Raw genomic sequence first — 19933 nt, forward strand, 5'->3', positions numbered from 1 at the left:
TGTATAAATCAGTCTGTGATCATTGTGAGAACCCCAGAGCCTGTTAGCTTTTTATAAAAACACCTCTCTATTTTCTAGTGTGTCAGGAAGCTGTCTGGGAAGCCTTCAGGACTTTTTGGGATCGACTTCCTGGGCGTGAGGAATATCATTACTGGATGAATTTGTGTGAGGATGGAATCACAAGTATATTTGAAATGGGCACAAATTTTAGTGAGTCTGTGGAACATAGAAGCTTAATCATGAAGGTAAGTGTCAAAACAAAGGAAGAAATTCCTGGGCTATTGTAGGGGCATACACACAGCTAAGGCCTAAAGGAAGAAAAAGCAAGTGGCAAATGCCTCTATTACTCTTTCGTTGACTTGGGCTATGTGAGTAAGCTGCCCTAGGGCGTGGCCTAGTCTTTTATTCCTAGCTCTGGCCTCTATAATATACATTATTAATATTTTCATGTTATTCTGTCCATAAAGAAAAAGAAGACATTATTAGATAAGAGCCTCAGCCTTGTTAACAGATGCAAATATTTAGAAATAATATTCAGCAAAGGTTTAGGCTAAGAATATAAATCTGTGAGAATCAAACATTTTTGCCAGAGTTTTACATGTTACAGACTCAGAATGAATAGCAACGACTCTAATTAAGATAGAGGACATAGTTCATTTGAATAAATGTTTAGTAAGGCATAGGTATGATTCTAATAATGAATGCGCCTACTTGTTTTCCTTGTTTTAGACATTGGTTGACTCTTAGCAAAGGATAAATAAACCTGCATAAAGACAAATTACCTGCCACTTTTCCCTTTTCATGTAGCACATATATATTCATGACAGGAAAGTGAAACTGTCCAGACATATGTGGCAAATTGTTCATGCTGTCTGTTATTCTGTATATCTCCCTGTGCATCTATTCAGTTCCTCCATGTCCTCATATGTAACCTCCCTTGCAAGGAGCGAGCCCGCAGCTTAGGGATTTAGTTACCATAATTCTTTGAGCTCCCACAATTATTTATTCATTTTTAATACTGTACTTTTTATATTTTATGATTATTAGTTGTATGTGTGACTAATTTCTGTGAGTCAAAAGGCAAGGATTATGTCATTGTTTGTTCGTTTTTGCATTCCTGGAAGGTAGTAAATATGCAGTAGATATTTGTTTAAATGAGCATATAAGCAATAACCACATTGTCTTTTTTTACTTAACACAATAAATTTTATGAAGATTATTCTAAATACTGGTTCTAAGTATTATATACCTTACAGAGACTGAGTAAATAATTATTGACTGAATAACTGAGCTATTTTGTGTCTAATCAAATTAGATTAGTATATCATAAAGGTAATAAAATATATTATCCTATTCTATATTTGGATTTTATTTATAGTAGAAGAATTAAATTATTTTCTTTTAACATTTAGCCCGAGAGAGGCACGATCTCATTAAATGGGGGAAGTTGGGGAGAGAAGGGTGGTTTGATAAATGTGGGTGGACCAAAGATAAATTTTGCAACTTTTAATCATGGCACTGCACATTTTAATCAAAGTTACTGCGTGAGTTTCTGCCTGTCATGTTTTTAACTGCTCAGTATTACTATGATAATAGCTACTATTTTTTCAGTATCTACCATGTACCATGTCATGTATCAAACTCATTAATAAATTATTAGATGTTATAACAGCAACCTTATAAGGAGGTGGTAATGTCCCCATTTTACAGATAAGGACCTAGAATTATTAAATTCTTTATTCTGTAACATAAAACCAGATATGGTGGAGCTTAAATCCAAACCCAGTTCTCTTTTCTAAAATCCATATTCTTTTCTTCATACCACTGGGCCTCCCTTCTCAATCATTCCCAATTTTATGAATTGTAGTGGCTAACATGGGATAGCTATTTAATGGAAAATATATAGACATATACACACATATACATACTTATAAGTATGTATATGTGTGTATATGTCTGCATTACCTATCTTCATTGTGTCCATAATATGTGATCAGCGTTACTGTAGTAAATATATATGATGTGTTAATATTACCATAAGAGCACAGTCTTCTGATCTTATCTTGGAATGTATCTCTTACAAATGGAACTTTTAGTAAATTTAGATCTGAAGGCATAGAAACTATACTTCCAATAATTATTTAATAGAAAAAGCAGATAAAGGGAATGATGTGTTGCCTGGGTAGGCAGAAAGGCCAGCATGAGCCAAGTGTTTGCAGGGAATGACCTGGGCCAATAAAAAAGGTGGACTGGGAATGATAGGAGATCAGACTAAAAAAGTGGATAATGTAACAAGCTTGGATTTAACTCTGTAGATCACAGGAAACCGTGGAAGGGTTGTAGGTAGTAGGTAAGTTGCAGGAGCTGATGGGGCAGTTTTGAATTTTAGAAAGGTTGTTATGGTTTCTACGTGGCATAGGATGGATTATAGGAGATAAAACTGGAGCACAGAGACAAGCTAGGGTGTGGCTTCAGTACTCCAGGAGAAAGAGGATAAAGATCCCAACCAGACCATGAAATAGACAAAGGGAACTTGAGAGATGTAAATAGGAACAAGATTAGTAGGACTCTGATGGGTTAAGACAGGGTGAAGAATGGCCCAGGAAGCCTTCCAGTTTTTAGCTTGGGTAACTAAGACCAATAACTGGGGCAGAGAAGCAGCTTTGTAGATGTGGCAGGGAGAATGAGTTCACGTTTGATGTGTTCATTTGAACCACCTGTGTGAAATGTGAATTGCTTGATATTAGAGCAATTCACATTGATGTTTACGTATAAAGCCAAGGATAGGGGTTTGAGATGTCAATGTTGCTATAGGAATCACCATCCTGGAGTTAGTGCAGGCATACCTTGTTTTATTGTACTGCCTTTTATAGTACTTCACAGATACTGCATTTTTTCCAAATCAAAGGTTTACGACAACCCTGTGTCAAGCAAGTCGTTAGCGCCATTTTTCCAATAGCATGTGCTCACATTGTGTCTCTGTCTCACATTTTGGTAATTCTCAAAATATTTCAAACATTTAAAAGATTTTTTTCATCTCTTATGTGATCTGTGATCAGTGACCTTTGATTATTACAATAACAATGACTATTGTAATTGTTTTGGAGTGTCATGAACAATACCCATGTAAGACGACAAGCTCAATTGATAAATGTTGTTTGTGTTTCAACTGCTTCACCAAGTGAGTGTTCCTCAGTCTCTTTCCGTCTCCTCAGGCCTCCCTATTCCCTGAGACACAACAATATTGAGATCAAGCCAGTTAACAACCCTACAATGGCCTCTATGTTCAAGTGAAAAAAAAGAATAGCATGTCTCTCATTTTAAATCAAAAGCTAGAAATGGTTAAGCATAGTGAAGAAAGTATCTGAGATAGGTCTTAAGCTAGGTGTCTTGTACCAAACAGTTAGCCGAGTTGTAAATGCAAATGAAAAGTTTTTGAAGGAAATTAAAAGTGGGGCTGGGGCCATGATGGCCAACTAGAAGCAGCGGTAGTCAGCGGCTCCCATCCAAAAGAACCATAACAGTGTGTGAAGCCTGCACTGGCAGCTGACGTACCAGGGTTTTGTCATCAGAACTGACTAGGTGGCTGGCTTGACCCACGGAGAGGAAGGAAGAGCAGTGTGGTGTGGTGGTCCCCAGCCAAGGGAGGCAGTGAGCATGCTACCCAGCCTGGGTAAACGTGCTTTTTCCATGGAACTGGGCAACCCACGGATCAGAAGACTGCCACTGGGGCCTAGGGTCCCAACCACAGAGCTGTGCAGATTTTTCAACAGCCACTAAGCTGGAATCTGCTTAAGCCTGCTGAGCTCCCGGGGGCGGAGGGGCGACCAGCACCGCAGCTGCAGCTGCCTGCTGTCTAAGCGGTTTGAGCTCCTTGAGGGAGGGGCAACAGCCAACACTTGGTCTGATAGCTGCTAACACACTAAGCTTCCAGGGTCGGGAAGGGGTGAAAGCCATCTCTGTAGTCCCAGGCCATGCCTTTCCCTTGCTGGCTCCAGGGAGGCTGAACAGCTTGATCCCAAGAGGTAGCGCCCAAAATCCAATACACTGACTGTGGCAGACTGAGGACAGAGGGCCTCTTCAGGCCAGACCTTGACACATCCCTCCTCACTGGGCAGGGCCTCCCTGCAGGAACTCCAACAACTCCAGCCAGAAGCTCTAATCCCCCTGGGCCTGAGCCCCTAGGGGGAGGGGTAGTCACAGTCTCCAGGGACCAGTAGACTTAGCTTTCCCTCCTGGTAGTTCTGAGGAATCCGGGCAGCCCAGATGAGTGGGTTTCTCTCCAGTGAAGCACACCCCCTTCACCAAGGGACAGTCTTGAATGAGTCCTGTTCCCTATACCACCCATCTGGGTGAGACTCTCCAACAGGGGTTGTCGGACACACTACACAGGAGCATTTCTGCTGGCATCAGGTTGGTGCCCCTCGAGGTCAGAGATCACAGAGGAAGGAACAGGCACCCATCTTTGCTGCTCTCCAGCCTCCCCAAGTGAGATCTCCAGGCATGAGAGTGAACCAGATAAACAGGGCCTGAAGTGAACCCCCAGCGAACCACAGCAGCCGTACAGAAGAGGGACCTGACCCTTGTAAGAAAAACAAACAAACAGAAAACAATTGCAACAGCATCAACAACAAAAATTTCCCCAGAACAACCCCATCCAAGGGTCGGCAGCCTCAAGGATTGATACTAGACAAACTCATGAAGATAAGAAAGAATCAACAAAAAAAGGTTGAAAATCCAAAAGGCCAGAGTGCCTCTTCTCCCCCAAATGATTGCAATGCCTCTCCAGCAAGGGTGCAGAACTGGATGGAGGATAAGATGAACGAATGGACAGAAGTAGGTTTCAGAGGTGGGTAATGACAAACACTGCTGAGCTAAAGGAGCATGTTTTAACCCCGTGCAAACAAGCTAAGAACCTTGATAAAAGGTTACAGGAGCTGCTAACTAGAATAACAAGTTGAGAGCGGAACATCAATGAGCTGCTGGAGCTCAAAAACACAGCATGAAAACTTCATGAAGAATACACAATTATCAATAGCTGAATTGACCAAGGGGAAGCAAGTATATCAGAGTTTGGAGACCATCATGCAGAAATAAGGCATGCAGACAAGATTAGAAAAAAAAAAAAAAAAAAAGAAAAGGAACAAACAGAACCTCAGAAATATGGGACTATGTAAAACGACTGAACTTATGATTGAGTGGAGTACCTGGGAAAGACAGAATAGAACCAACTTGGAAAACATACTGCAGGATATTATCCAGGAGAACTTCCCTGACCTAACAAGACAGGCTAACATGCAAATTCAAGAACACAGAGAACTCCACTAAGATACTGCATGAGAAGATTAACCCCAGGACACATAATCATTAGATTCTCCAAGGTTGAAATGAAGGAAAGAAATGTTAGGGGCAGCCAGAGAAAAAGGCAGGGTCACCAACAGAGGGGAAGCCCATCAGACTAACAGTGGACCTCTCAGCAGAAACCCTATAAGCCAGAAGAGAGTGGGGGTCAATATTCAACATTCTTAAAGAAGATAATTTTCAACCCAGAATTTCATATTCACCCAAACTAAGCTTTATAAGTGAAGGAGAAATAAAATTACTTCCAGACAAGCAAATGCTGAGGTATTTCATCACCATCAGGCCTGCTTTGCAAGAGCTCCTGAAGGAAGCATTAAATATGGAAAGGAAAAACTGGTATGAGCCACTGCAAAAACACACCAAAATATAAAGACCAATAACACTATGAAGAAACTGCATCAAGTAGTGTGCAAAACAACCAGCTAGCATCCTGATGACATGATCAAATTCACACATAACAATATTAGCCTAAATGTAAATGGGCTAAGTGCCCTAGTAAAACGATAAAGACTGGCAGATTGGATAAAGAATCAAGACCCACTGGTGTGCTGTATTCAGGAGACCCATATGACATGCAAAGATACATATAGGCTCAAAATAAAGGGATGAAGGAAAGCTTATCAAAAAAATGGGAAGAAAAAAAAAAAGCAGGGATTGCAATCCTAATCCTAGTCCTTGACAAAACAGACTTTAAACCAACAAAGATCAAAAAAGACAAAGACAAAGAAGGGCATTATATCATAGTAAAGGGACCAATTCAAAAAGAAGAGCTAACTATCCTAAATATATATGCACCTAATGCAGGAGCACCCTGATTCATAAAATAAGTTTTTAGATACCTACAAAGAGACTTAGACTTCCACACAATAATAGCGGGAGACTTTAACTCCCCACTGTCAATATTAGACAGATCAACAAGACAGAAAATTAACAAGCACATTCAGGACTTGAGCTCAGCCGTGGATCAAGTGGACCTAATAGTCATCTACAGAACTCTCCACACCAAATCAACAGAATTCACATTCTTCTCAGTGGTCCGTGGCACTTATTCTAAAATTGACCACGTAACCGAAAGTAAAGCATTCCTCAGCAAATGCAAAATAACTGAAATCATAACAAACAATCTCACAGGCCACAGTGCAATCCAATTAGAACTCAGGCTTAAAAAAACTCACTCAAAACCATACAATTACATGGAAATTGAACAACCTGCTCCTGAATGACTCCTGGGTAAATAATGAAATTAAGGCAGAAATCGAGAAGGTCTTTGAAACCAAGGAGAACAGAGAGACAATGAAACTCTGGGACACAGCTAAATCAATGTTAAGAGATAAATTACAGCACTAAATGCCCACATCAGAAAGCTGGAAAGATCCCAAATTGACATACTACCATCAAAATTAAAAGAGCCAGAGAGGCAAGTGGAAGCTAATGAAAAGCTAGCAGAAGACAAGAAATAACTAAGATCAGAGCAGAATTGAAGAAGACAGAGACATGAAAAATTCTCCAAAAACAATCAATGAATCCAGGAGCTGGTTTTCTGAAAAAAATCAACAAAATAGATAGATTGCTAGCTATACTAATAAAGAAGAAATGAGAGAAGAATCAAATGGACACAATAAAAAATAATAAAAGGGATATCACCACTGACCCCACAGAAATACAAACCATCATCAGAGAATACTATAAAGACCTCTATGCAAATAAACTAGAAAATCTAGAAGAAATAGATAAATTCCTGGACACATACACTCTCCCAAGACTAAACCAGGAAGAAGTCCTGAATAGATTCAGAATCCCTGAATAGACCAACAACAAGTTCTCAAATTGAGGCAGTAATTAATAGCCTACGAACCAGAAAAACAAAAAACAAAACAAAACAAAATAAAAAACAACCTAGGACCAGATGGATTCACAGCCGAATTCTACCAGAGATACAAAGAGGAGCTGGTACTATTTTTTTCTGAAACTATTCCAAACAATTGAAAAGGAGGGACTCCTCCCTAACTCATTTTATGAGGACAGCGTCATCCTGATACCAAAACCTGGCAGAGACACAAAACAAAAAGAAGACTTATCCAGCATGATCAAGTCGGCTTCACCCCTGGGATGCAAGGCTGGTTCAGCATACACAAATCAATAAACACAGTCCATCACATAAACAGAACCAATGACCTAAATGGCATGATCATCTCAATAGACGCAGAAAAGGCCTTTGAGAAAATTCAACATCCTTTATGTTAAAAACTCTCAACAAACTAGGTATTGATGGAACATATCTCAAAATAATAAGAGCTATTTATGACAAACCCACAGCCAATATCATAGTGAAAGGCAAAAGCTGGAAGCATTCTCTTTGAAAACTGGCACAAGACAAGGATACCCTCTCTCACCATTGCTATTCAACGTAGTATTGGAACTTCTGGCCTGGGCAATCAGGCAAGGGGAAGAAATAAAGGTATTAAAGTAGAAAAAGAGGAAGTCAAATTGACTGTTTTCAGACAACATGATTGTATAGTTAGAAAATCCCATCATCACAGCCCCAAAACTCCTTAAGCTGATAAGCAACTTCAGCAAATCTCAGCGTACAAAATCAATGTGAAAAATACACAAGCATTCCTATATTCCAATTATGGAGAAGAGGAGAGCCAAATCATGAGTGAACTCCCATTCACAATTGCTACAAAAAGAATAAAATACCTAGGAATACAGCTAACAAGGGATGTGAAGGACCTCTTCAAGGAGAACTACAAACAACTGCTCAAGGAAATAAGAGAGGATACAAACGAATAAAACAAATTAAAATATAATCCATCCTTATAAATAGGAAGAATCAATATTGTGAAAATGGCCAGACTGCCCAAAGTAATTTGTAGACTCAATGCTATTCCCATCAAACTACCATTGACATTCTTCACAGAAAAAACTACTTTGAATTTCATATGGAACCAAAAGAGAGCCCGTATAGTTGAGAGACTCCTAAGCAAAAAGAATAAAGCTGGAGGCATTGCTACCTGACTTCAAACTATACTATAAGGCTACAGTAACCAAAACAGCATGGTACTGGTGCCAAAACAGATATATAGACCAATGGAACAGAACAGTGATCTCAGAAATAACACCACACATCTACAATCATCTGATCTTCAACAAACCTGACAAAAACAAGCAATGAGGAAAGGATTCCCTATTTAATAAATGGTGCTGGGAAAACTGGCTAACCATATGCAGAAAACTGAAACTGGACCCCTTCCTTACACGTTCACGTTCTATAACAATTAACTCAAGATAGATTAAAGACTTAAAGGTAAAACCCCAAATCATAAAAACCCTAGAAGAAAACCTAGGCAATACCATTCAAGACATAAGCGTGGGCAAAGACTTCATGATGAAAATGTCAAAAGCAATAGCAACAGAAGTCAAAACTGACAAATGGGATCTAATTAAACTAAGAACTTCTGCACAGCAAAAGAAACTATCATCAGAGTGAACAGGCAACCTACAGAATGGGAGAAAATTTTGCAATCTACCCATCTGACAAAGGTCTAATATCTAGAATCTACAAGGAACTTAAATTTACAAGAAAAAAACAACCCCGTCAAAAACTGGGCAAGTATATAACAGCATTTCTCAAAAGAAAACATTTATGTGGCCAAGACACATGAAAAAATGCTCATCATCACTGGTCATTAGAGAAATGCAAATCAAAACCACATTGAGATACCATTTCACACCAGTCAGAATGGCAATTATTAAAAAGTCAAGAAACAATAGATACTGGCGAGGCTCTTGAGAAACAGAAAACCTTTTACGCTGTTAATGGGAATGTAAATTAGTTCAACTATTGTGGAACACAGTGTGGCAATTCCTCAAGGATCTAGAACCAGAAATACCGTTTGACCCAGCAATCTCATTATTGGGTATATAACCAAAGGAATACAAATTATTCTACTATACAGACACATGCACATGTATTTATATTGAAGCACTATTTATAATAGCAAAGACATGGAACCAACCCAAATGCCCATCAATGATAGACCAGATAAAGAAAATGTGGCACATATACACCATGGAATACTATGCAATCATAAAAAGGAATGAGATCATGTCCTTTGCAGGGACATGGATGAAGCTGGAAGCCATCATCCTCAGCAAACTAACACAGGAACACAAAACTAAATACTGCATGTTCTCATTCATAACTGGGAGTTGAAAAATGAAAACGCATGGACACAGGAATGGGAACAGGACAAACTAGGGCCAGTCAGGGGTTGGAGGATGAGGGGAGGGATAACATTAGGACGAATAGCTAATGCATCGGGGCTTAAAACCTAGATGATGCGTTGATAGGTGCAGCAACCCCCTATGGCACATATATACCTATGTAACAAACCTACACATTTGACACTTATATTCCAGAACTCAAAGTAAAAAAAAAAAAGAAATTAGATGTGCTATTCTAGTGAGGACATAAGTGATAAGAAAGCAAAACAGCTCTCTTGCTGATATGGAGCAGGTTTGAATGGTTGGAGTAGAAGATCAAACCAGCCACAACATTCCCTTAAGGAAAGCTGAATCCAGACAGGGCCCTACTCTTTTCAATTCTGTGAAGGCCGAGGGAGGCGAGGAAGCTTCAAAAGAATAGTTGGAAGATAGTAGAGGTTGGTTTGTGAGGTTAAGAAGAGAAGCTGTCTTCATAACATAAGCAGGGGCTGATGCAGAAGCTGTAGCAAGTTATCTAGAAGAGCTAGCTAATTTAGGAAAGTGGCTTCATGGAACAACAGATTTTTTATAAAGATGAAGTAGCTTTCTATTGGATGAAGATGCTGTCTAGGACTTCGATACCTAGAGAGAAGTCAATACCTGGCCTGGCCTCAATGAAGGACTGAATTTCTTGTTGGGGATAATGCATCTAGTGACTTAAATTGGAAGGCAATGCTTATTACCATGCCAAAAATCCTAGGACCCTTAAGAAATATGCTAAATCTATTCTACCTATGCTCTGTAAATGGAACAAAAAAGTCTGATGGTAACACATTTGTTTACAGCACGGTCAACTGACTTTTTTAAACCCACCTTTGAAACCTACTGCTCAGGAAATCTATTTTTTCAAAATATTACTGCTCATGGACAATGCCTGTAGCCACCCGAGCTCTGATGGGATGTATAAGAAGATGAATGTTGTTTTTGTGCCTGCCAATGCAATATTTATTCTACAGCCATGGATTAAGGAATAATTTCAATTTTTAAGTGCTGTGATTTTTAGAAATCCATTTTATGCAGCTGCCATAGATAGTGATTTCTCTGATGGATCTGGGCAAAGTAAACTGAAAATCTTCCGGAAAGGATTTACCATCTAGACGGCACTCACAACATTTGTATCTCAGTAGGAGAGGTCAAAATACCAACATTCATAGGGATTTGGAAGACATTGATTCCAACTCTCATGGGTGACTTGGAGGGGTTCAAGACTGCAATAGGGAAAGTAACTGCAAATGTGGTAGAAATAGCAAGAGAACGAGGCTTAGAAGTACAGCCTGAAGATGAGACTAAATTGCTACAATCTTATAATAATATTTGAATGAATGAGAAATTCCTTCTTATAAATGAGCAAAGAAAGTTGTTTCTTCCAATGGAATCGACTTCTGGCAAAGATGCTGTGAACACTGCTGAAATGACAATAAATGTCCATGAAGTTGATAAACTTTATCAATGAGCATAAACTCAGTTGATAAAGAAGTGGCAGGATTTGAGAGGATTGACTCCAGTTTTAAGAGAAGTTTTACAATAGATAAAATGTTAGCAATAACATTATATACAACAGGGAAATCTTTTGTGAAAGAAAAAATCAATTGACGTGCCAGAATTCATTGTCTTATTTTATGAAATTGCCACGGTCACCTCAATCATCAGCAGCCATCATTCTGACTGGTCAGCAGCCATCAACTTGGAGGCAAGACCCTCCAGAAGCAGAAAGAGGATGACTTACTGAAGGCTCAGTTTTTTGTTAGCATTTTTTTTTAGCAATAAAGTATTTTAAAATTAAGGTACATACCTTTTCTAGACGTGATGTTATTGCACTTTTAATAGGCTACCGTATAATGTAAACATAACTTTTATATATACTGGGAAGCCAAAAAATATGTGACTTGCTTTATTGGGTTATTTGCTTTATTGAGCTTCTATTTGGCCTGGAACAAGACCTGTAATATATCTGAGGTATGCCTGTAATTGAAACCACGAGAGTGGCTGAGATTATTCTGGGAGAGTCTGCAGAGCAAGAAGAGCAGTGAGCCTTTTATAAATGCAGTGAGGGGCATTTAGAGTAATAGTCTCTCTGTTTTACCAATGAGAAAATTGAGGCCTGGCACCAGAGAGAGATTGGGATTTTCCTACATAGCTGAGAAGGGGACACTAGAACTTGAAACTAGGTCTCCTGATTCCAAGTCACTGTTCCTTCTATTATATTGATCTCAAAATAACACTTCTAATTTAGGGGAAACTTGCAGGCAGTTTGCTTTAGAATGCCTCTGGAGATAATCCAATTCTTGATATATGTCTTTTTTGTCTGAATTCTGTAGAAACAAATTTCTCAATTATTTTATCCACATTTATATTGTTCTAGGATGAGAGTTACTATAAAAATATTAGATAAAAATTCTTTGATTCTAAGTCCATGGTAGGTTTATGTAAAACTCCACAAATCTATAACTCTTATACCTTTATGAAATGATTAGCAGATCAAGTCTGTTATTTGCGCCCATTAAGAAAGAGCACAGGAACTTTTGGGCTTATAAGCAGAGACTGAATGTCAGGGTGTTGCTGTAGTCACAGAAAAGAACTTGGTATCGTTAGTACCTGTTTTAATCACTTGTCTAACCATAGAGAAGAGTAGCATAGATTCTACCATGTTAGGGCAGTAGTGGTGATCTGTGAAATAAGTTTTATTTACTCCTGAATAACTGTTGTTAACTCAGTCATTTTTATATTTTTGTTTTCCGTAGAAACTGACTTATGCAAAGGAAACTGTAAGCAGGTGAGTGTCTCTTTTCCCGGAATTCATGTTTGGCAACACAGATGTGTCATAACCTAATTCAAGACTCACTCCAAATTTAATGGTACCTTTCTATTCTCTTGCCAGTTCGCAATGACCAGGCCTGTAGATCAGTCCCAAATGTTTTTCCTCGTTCCCAGGCTACCTTTATTCCAGACCACCACCACGGCCACTGTGCATGTTTGTTGTCTGACCTTATTATGAGCCAAACTCGCTCCTCTCTTAGATAAGAAAACAGATTTATGGTTTATATGGAATGACCTACTGTTGTCGAGGTTTAAAGACTAATGATGAAAGTGTTCTGAAATGGTACACCACAGTGGAGCATAGGTTATTAAATGATGGGTGGTGCTATGGATCAACTTATTGACTATTGGTGATTATGGTCTTGAAACATAAGAATAGCATAACCTTGATGAATCTATCAGTATTATGATTCTTGACTGTTCACCATTGGGCTTAGGGCTAAGGTCGTTTCCGCCTTCTGGGAAGCAGTAGTACAAAAAAGATCACAAAAGTTAAGGGATTTTGAGCCTATAGGGGCTAAAGCTTTCCCATTCTATTTATCCTCAGAGTATCTAAACTATAATAGCATGTGGGCAGTTATACAGGAAAGTACTACTAGAGCATACAATCCAGGTCAGAGTCCAAAATTTTGCCTCAAATTAGAAAGAAGGACGGATTGAAAAACCAAGTAGGTGAGTCAGTGTCCAGAGATTCAGCCTGGGCAGCAGAGTCAGGGAATATTTGGAATATATATGTGGGTGGTAGTGGGGTATATCCTGGTTTCAAACTGAACACAAGTGAGTAGGAGAGAAGTGGGACTCTGTTGGTCTTATTCATACAGCCAGTGCCACTGAGTCTATACCAGGGCGTGGGATGGAGCATTTACTTAAATATGGGGCCATGCGGTCTTTTATTCTGTTTTATATTTTATATTTATTTAGAGACAGGGTCTTGCTCTGTCACCCAGGCTGGAATGTGGTAGCATGATCATAGCTCACTGCAGCCTCGACCTCCCAGGCTTACGTGATCTTCCACTTCAGCCTCCCAAGTAGTTGGGACTACAGGCACACACCATCACGCCCAGCTAATCTTTTTGTATTTTTTGTAGAGACAGGGTTTTGCCATGTTGCCCAAGCTAGTGTTGATCTCCTGGGCTCAAGCAATCAGCCAGCCTCAGCCTCCCAATGTGTTGGGATTGATTATAGGCGTGAGCGACTGCGCCTGGCTGGGTGGGGCTTCTTCACCACAGAGGCAGAGCTCAGAGATTCCTTGTGATTCCCATTGCAACAGACAGTGAACTAAACATCTGTAAATCTGTAGTTCCGATGATAGAACTAGAAGGAATCTTAAAGGTCGCCTCATCCAACTTTCACAGTCTATTGGCTCAATAACTTTTCTAAGCTCTCTTTCAGTTCATTGTGCCCAAAGCTATATCAGTCATTTCCTCACAAATCTGCTTCTTTCTTTGTTCCTCTCATCAGTGAATGAATGGTATTATCATTCATCTAGTTGCTCATATTATTTTCTCTTGCTCTCTCCCTTCCTTCTCTTCTCCTAATTATCTCTTGATTCCGTCCATTTCTTTCTGCCCTCACAGTCCCTACCCTAATTCACATGATCAACGCTTGTTTCCTGGTACAAAGCCTTGCCAAGAGGCCTCTCTACTTCCTTCTGAGCCCTCCTCTCCACCCTGGCCACAGATCTTCAAAAGAATAAATTTGATCATGTTCCTCTCCTCTAAAAGACAATTTAATAGTTCCTCATTGCTTTTAAGATCAAAATTAACATGGCCCGCAAGGCTCTTCACTGTTGGGCCTGTGCCCAGCCTCATCTGTCTCAGTTTCCTTCTTAAACTGTGTGGTTCAGCCATACTCTTTTTTAGAGTACTCTTGGGCCATTATGTTTCCATATATGTTGCCGGGCTAACTCACATTGCTTTTTAAATTTCATCCTTTCCATCATTTCCTCTAGGAAATCTTCCACGATGCATGATCCCCTCTGCCAGAAAATCTGGATTTACTCTTGCTCACCTTTATATTTATAGGGCCTCAAACAAGTGCTGGAGAAATACAGACAGTCCCCAACCTCTGATGGCTCAGTGATTTTTCGACTTTACAATGGTGCAAAAGTGATACGTATTCAATAGAAATTGTACTTTGAGTACCCATACAACCATTCTGTTTTTCATTTTCAGTACAGTATTTAAGAAATGACGTGAGATATTTAGTACTTTATTATAAAATAGGCTTTGCATTCGATGACTTTGCCCAACTATAGGCTAATATCAGTATTCTGAGCATGGTTAAGGTAAGCTAGGCTAAGTTTTGATGATGGGTAGGTTAGATGTTTCAGTGCATTTTTAACTTAACAGTATTTTCAAGTTACGATGGCTTTATTGGGAAGTGACCCCATCGTTAAGTTAAGTAGCATCTGGAATTATGAGATGAACGAGTGAATAGCTATCACACAGCTAGTGAATGGTGACACTAAGATTTGATTTCAGATTCTCTGACACCATTTTAGGGCTTTATACTGTCTCTCATGTATGTTTAAAATCTGTTCACAGCCTTAGACTATAACTTCAGAAATAAGAGAACACTGTAAATGCATCCATCTTATAGGGCAGATTGCATTTACTGGAATAATAAGCTGTGAAATAGTTGCGAGCCTAGTCTTACAGGTCTGGAAGAAGGATCAAACTTTGCCATGGTTGAATAACATTTATTATTAAATATATTTTGGGAGAGGGCTCTGTCAGCTCTTATATAACCCAAGGTCATCTAGATTATCAGATTATCATTTATCCCATACTTCTGGCCTGAGTCAAGGGCCAGAGTGTAACTTTATTGAGGCCACAAAATCTTTTTGTTTGAAAAAATAGATTGTGAAACTTTGAACAACTTTGAACAAGCGGTGAAGAGTTAATTGCATGAATACTCATGTATGTGTAGGAAGCAAATACTTATGAAACAAAATGTAGACCATGCTAAGGGATAAATGCACTGCTGTGAAATAGTAATGAGTTTGAAACTTGGAGAGAGGTGAAGTAACATTATCAAACATGTAATAGCATTTTTACATTTATTGATTGCATACAGTACACTACTTTACATATATTATTTAATTCTCTGACTTTAACCCTCTGAATTATGTACTTTTACTATCTTTTTTTGATAGATGAAGAAACAGTATTAGAGTTGAAATAACTCAAGGTAATCCAGCTCATCTGATTCTTAAGCATCTGGTTTTTAACCTCTATTAATACTGACTTTTACTATGTAAAATATGTTACCTCACTTAATTTTTACAACCACCACCAAAAACCTAAGTTAGTAACACCCTTACAGGAATCCAAAACATGAGTAAAATCAGTACTTGCACAAAATATCTAAAGCCTGATTCTTCCTGAAAAACCTACCATGTAGCCTTTAGCAGGTTTCTGCAAGATACTGGCAAATGAATTAAAAAAAGTATCTTACTCATGTTTGTAACCTTAGTAGTTAACATTCTTGAAGAAATGAATTGTGTTTTCGGATTCCGTGTAAGCTCTACATTAACTAGCACCAAACTTGTATGTAGTATAATCTTAATAGGTACAGTTTGTATTGCTTTGGTTGACTTTGTTTAACCAATCAGACCAATATCAAGATTTACTTGCGTTGGAAGTATGTATGTATACATAAGCGTGTGTATATGCATATGTGCACACACACATACACACACACAGAGAGAGAGGGAGGAGAAATCAATTCAAAAGGATGACTTTTAAAAAATTTAGTTTTTATTTTAGATATAGGGGCTACATGTATAGGATTGTTACATGGGTGTATTGGACCCAGGTAGTGAGCATAGTACCCAGTATGTAGTTTTTCAACCCACAACCCCCTGCCCTCTAGTAATCCGGTGTCTATTCTTCCCGTGTTTATATCCATATATGCTCAGTGTTTACCTCTCACTTATTAGTGAAAACATGCAGTATTTGGCTTTCTGTTCCTGAATTAATTCACTTGGGATTATGGCCTCCAATTCCATCCATGTTGCTGCAGAGAATATGAGTTCATTCTTTTTCCTGGCTGCATAGTATTCCACGGTGCATATGTACCATATTTTCTTTATCCAGTCCACCATGATGGGCACCTCTATTGATTCCATGTTTTTGCTATTATGAATAGCTAGTGAGAACATGTGAGTGCATGTGTCTTTTTGATTTAATGATATGGGATTGCTGGTTCAAATGGTAGCTCTGTTTTAAGTTCTTTGAGAAATTTCCAACTGCTTTTCACAGTGGCTGAACTAATTTACTTTCCCACCAATAGTATGTAAGTATTTCCTTTTCTCTGCAACTGCAACAGCATCTGCTACTTTCTGACTTTTTAATAGCCATTCTGACTGGTGTGGGATGGTATTTCATTGTAGTTTTGATTTACATTTCTCTGAGGATTACCGATGCTCAGCATTTTTTCATGTATTGACCTCATATGTTTTCTTTTGAGAAGTGTCTGTTCATGTCCTTTGACTACATTTTTAATGGGTTGTTTGTTTTTTGCTTGTTGATTTGTCTAAATTCTGGATATTAGGCCTTTGTCAGATGCAGAGTTTGTTAATGTTTTCTTCCATTCTGTAGGTTATCTGTTTGGTCTGTTGATTGTTTCTTTTGCTATACAGAAGCTCTTTAGTTTAATGAGGTCCCATTTGTCAATTTTTTGTATTGTTGCAATTGCTTTTGCGGGCTTGACTATCAATTCTTTGCAAAGGCCAATGTTGAAAAGGGTATTTTCTAAGTTTCCTTCTAGACTTTTTATAGTTTGAGGTCTTACATTTAAATCTTTAATCCATTTTTAGTTAATTTTGGAATATGATAAGAGATAGGGTTCCAGTTTTTTTTTCTTCTGCATATGGCTAGACAGTTATTCCAGCAGCATTTATTGCATGGGGAGTCCTGTCCCCATTATTCATTTTTGTCAGCCTTGTCGAAGATGACGTGGTTGTAGATGTGAAGCTTTGTTTCTGAGTTTTCCATCCTGTTACATTGGTCTATGTGTCTGTTTTTGTACTAGTACCATGCTGTTTTGGTTACTGTAGGATTATAGTATTGTTTGAAGTAGGATAGTGTGATGCCTATAGCTTTGTTCTTTTTGCTTAGGATTACTTTGGCTATTCAGGCTCCTTTTTGGTTCCACATGAATTTTAAAGTAGTTTTTTTCTAATTTTATGAAGAATGACAGTGGTAGTTTGATGGGAATAGCATTGAATCTGTAAATTGCTTTGGACAGTATGGCCATTTTAATGATATTGATTCTTCCAGTACATGAGCATGGGACTTTTTTGATTGATGTAGCTTTGGGTGTGGCCAAGGTGGCCACACTGTAAATTTTGCAAAGGCTACATTTCCTTGTTAATTAATCATGGATACAGCTAATTAGATTTTGTTCCATTAGGTTCTGTGTTACTATGCCCTGAAAATAACACAGAATTCCTGAAAACCTAACTTCAGACCTTATTGGATTTCATCATTCCAAGAGGAAAAATTTAGATTTGTATTTTTTCCTGCTAAGAGATGTATTTCTTGCATAATATATCCACTAATAAATACCTGATCACAGTGCACCTCCTTCACAGCTACTAGGAGGTGATTAGAGAAAGAGGGGAAATAAATGAAAGTCTGTGAATTGGCTAAAGCAGAATGGGTTTTCTCTGGAGCAGCCTCAAATTGATCATCTCATTCATTTCCTTGGGTTCTCCTGCCTGCTGATTCAAACTGTCCCATCTTTCTGTATATCAGCTGGAAACAAACACCTTCATTCTCTTCTTTACCATCCCAACTACCAAAAGGAATTTTTACAAAGAAAGATAGAATGATTTTGCCCACGTGAAGAGAAAGACGCTCACATAGTGTGAGTGTGAGTGTGTGTATCTACAAATGTTGAGGCAGAATAATTTCCAAACATTCAAAGTGCTAATGTGCACTTACATGTTAAAACATCATAAAGATGCCAAAGAGAAGGGAGATGAGACTTTTTCTTCATTATCTTGTCATAGAATTAGGCTGGTAGATTTCAACATAGACCCCTATGAGAGGCCGACCATAGTTTATTTTTCTGGATTTGATATTGAAGCATGCCATTTCACCCTAAACCTGGGCCTAATAACTGAAAATACTAACATATCTGCAGTTACTTAGAATATTGTGAAAAGCTTCTTACTCACAAGAATGAATAATGGTATTTGAATAACTGTACTCAATAATCACCTGATCAGAGGCATTTTAATTAAATTTAAAAAATTAGCTAATACTAATATAGCAGTTATAGGCCAGACATTGTTCTAGGTACGTTATTACTTATATTAACTTAGTTAATCCTCTATCCAATATAATGAGGTAGGTATTAATATTATCCTTCTCTTAAAGAGAAGGAAATTAAGGCATAGAGAGTTTAAGGGACTTGTCCAAGGTCACAAAGCCAGTATTCAACCCCTATACTATAATGCATATCTATTTAAATTATTTGAATATTTACATCATTCAGAGATTAAAAAATTTGTTGTGCGTATATGTGGGTGAACGAGAAAGACAAACATGAAGAATGAAAAAAAGTATTTAAATGGTTTCTATAATTTACATGCAAAAAGGCCAGACTTTATCACTGCACCATATATCCATGTAATAAAATGGCACTCGTACCCCCTAAATGTATCAAAACTTATAAGAATTTAAAATTCAAAATGATATAATGAACTCTTGTATAGCTCTTTGTACTAATTTCAAAATCTTATGTGCTGAAATGAAAAGGAGTTAGCTTCAAATAAACAAAGATTGTATAAATCTTTGTACCAGTTTCAAAATCTTATCTGCTGAAATGAAAAGGAGCTAACTTAAATAAAGATTTAGAAAGCGACTACTTTATATTAGATAGACTTCTTTGTGATAATGTTTCTTAAACAATCAGTAGTCAGCCTGTTGAATATGTACCATGTGGCCTGGCTATGAGTCCATGCAAAGAGGCAGAATACGAGAGGTAGAGCTGTAGACAAGAGAGAGAGATTGACATTTTAGTGTCTGTCTCATCAACAACTTGTTCTAAATCTTGGTTGTTTCACTTTATGTAAAAATGTCTGTTTCTCAGGCGTTAGGAAAACATCAAATGATCAAGAATAGGATTCCTAGAAGAGCAGGAAGTCTATGTCTTTCTGTGTCTGTAGCGCATTCAGTGAGAGTAGGGGCAGAGCGCGCTGCTCCCTGTGCGTCTTCCTATCAGGGGTGTGGCCTAGTGCAGGGTTACCCTTGTGGCGCACACTGACAGTACTCTTGGGGGAAAGATGGACCAGTAGAGGGATGCTGGTGATAGTCCCTGACCTCTTATAAGATGACATATCCCCAACTCTACCATCATCCCCTACACATCTGCATGTATAGACGTATAGAGCTTATATTTTAACAAGATTCTTTTTCCACATTTAATTCTCACAATTACCCTATGAAACTTTACAGAGTGAAATTCTCTGACATTC

General features: G+C 38.3%; 1 protein-coding gene across 1 annotated transcript in view; it reads left to right on the forward strand.

The window, feature by feature from the left end:
- The window catches only part of IMPG2 (interphotoreceptor matrix proteoglycan 2), a 117859-nt gene that overhangs the window by 15299 nt on the left and 82627 nt on the right, over positions 1-19933 (forward strand). Inside the window, exons 3-4 of the mRNA XM_032299246.1 lie at positions 79-245; positions 12369-12400. Of these exons, the coding sequence (XP_032155137.1) occupies positions 79-245; positions 12369-12400 (199 nt within the window). The remainder of the gene's footprint in view (positions 1-78; positions 246-12368; positions 12401-19933) is intronic.

Source organism: Sapajus apella, unplaced genomic scaffold (genome assembly GCF_009761245.1).
Source record: "Sapajus apella isolate SASKATOON/1434 unplaced genomic scaffold, GSC_monkey_1.0 scaffold40, whole genome shotgun sequence".
NCBI lineage: Eukaryota > Metazoa > Chordata > Mammalia > Primates > Cebidae > Sapajus > Sapajus apella.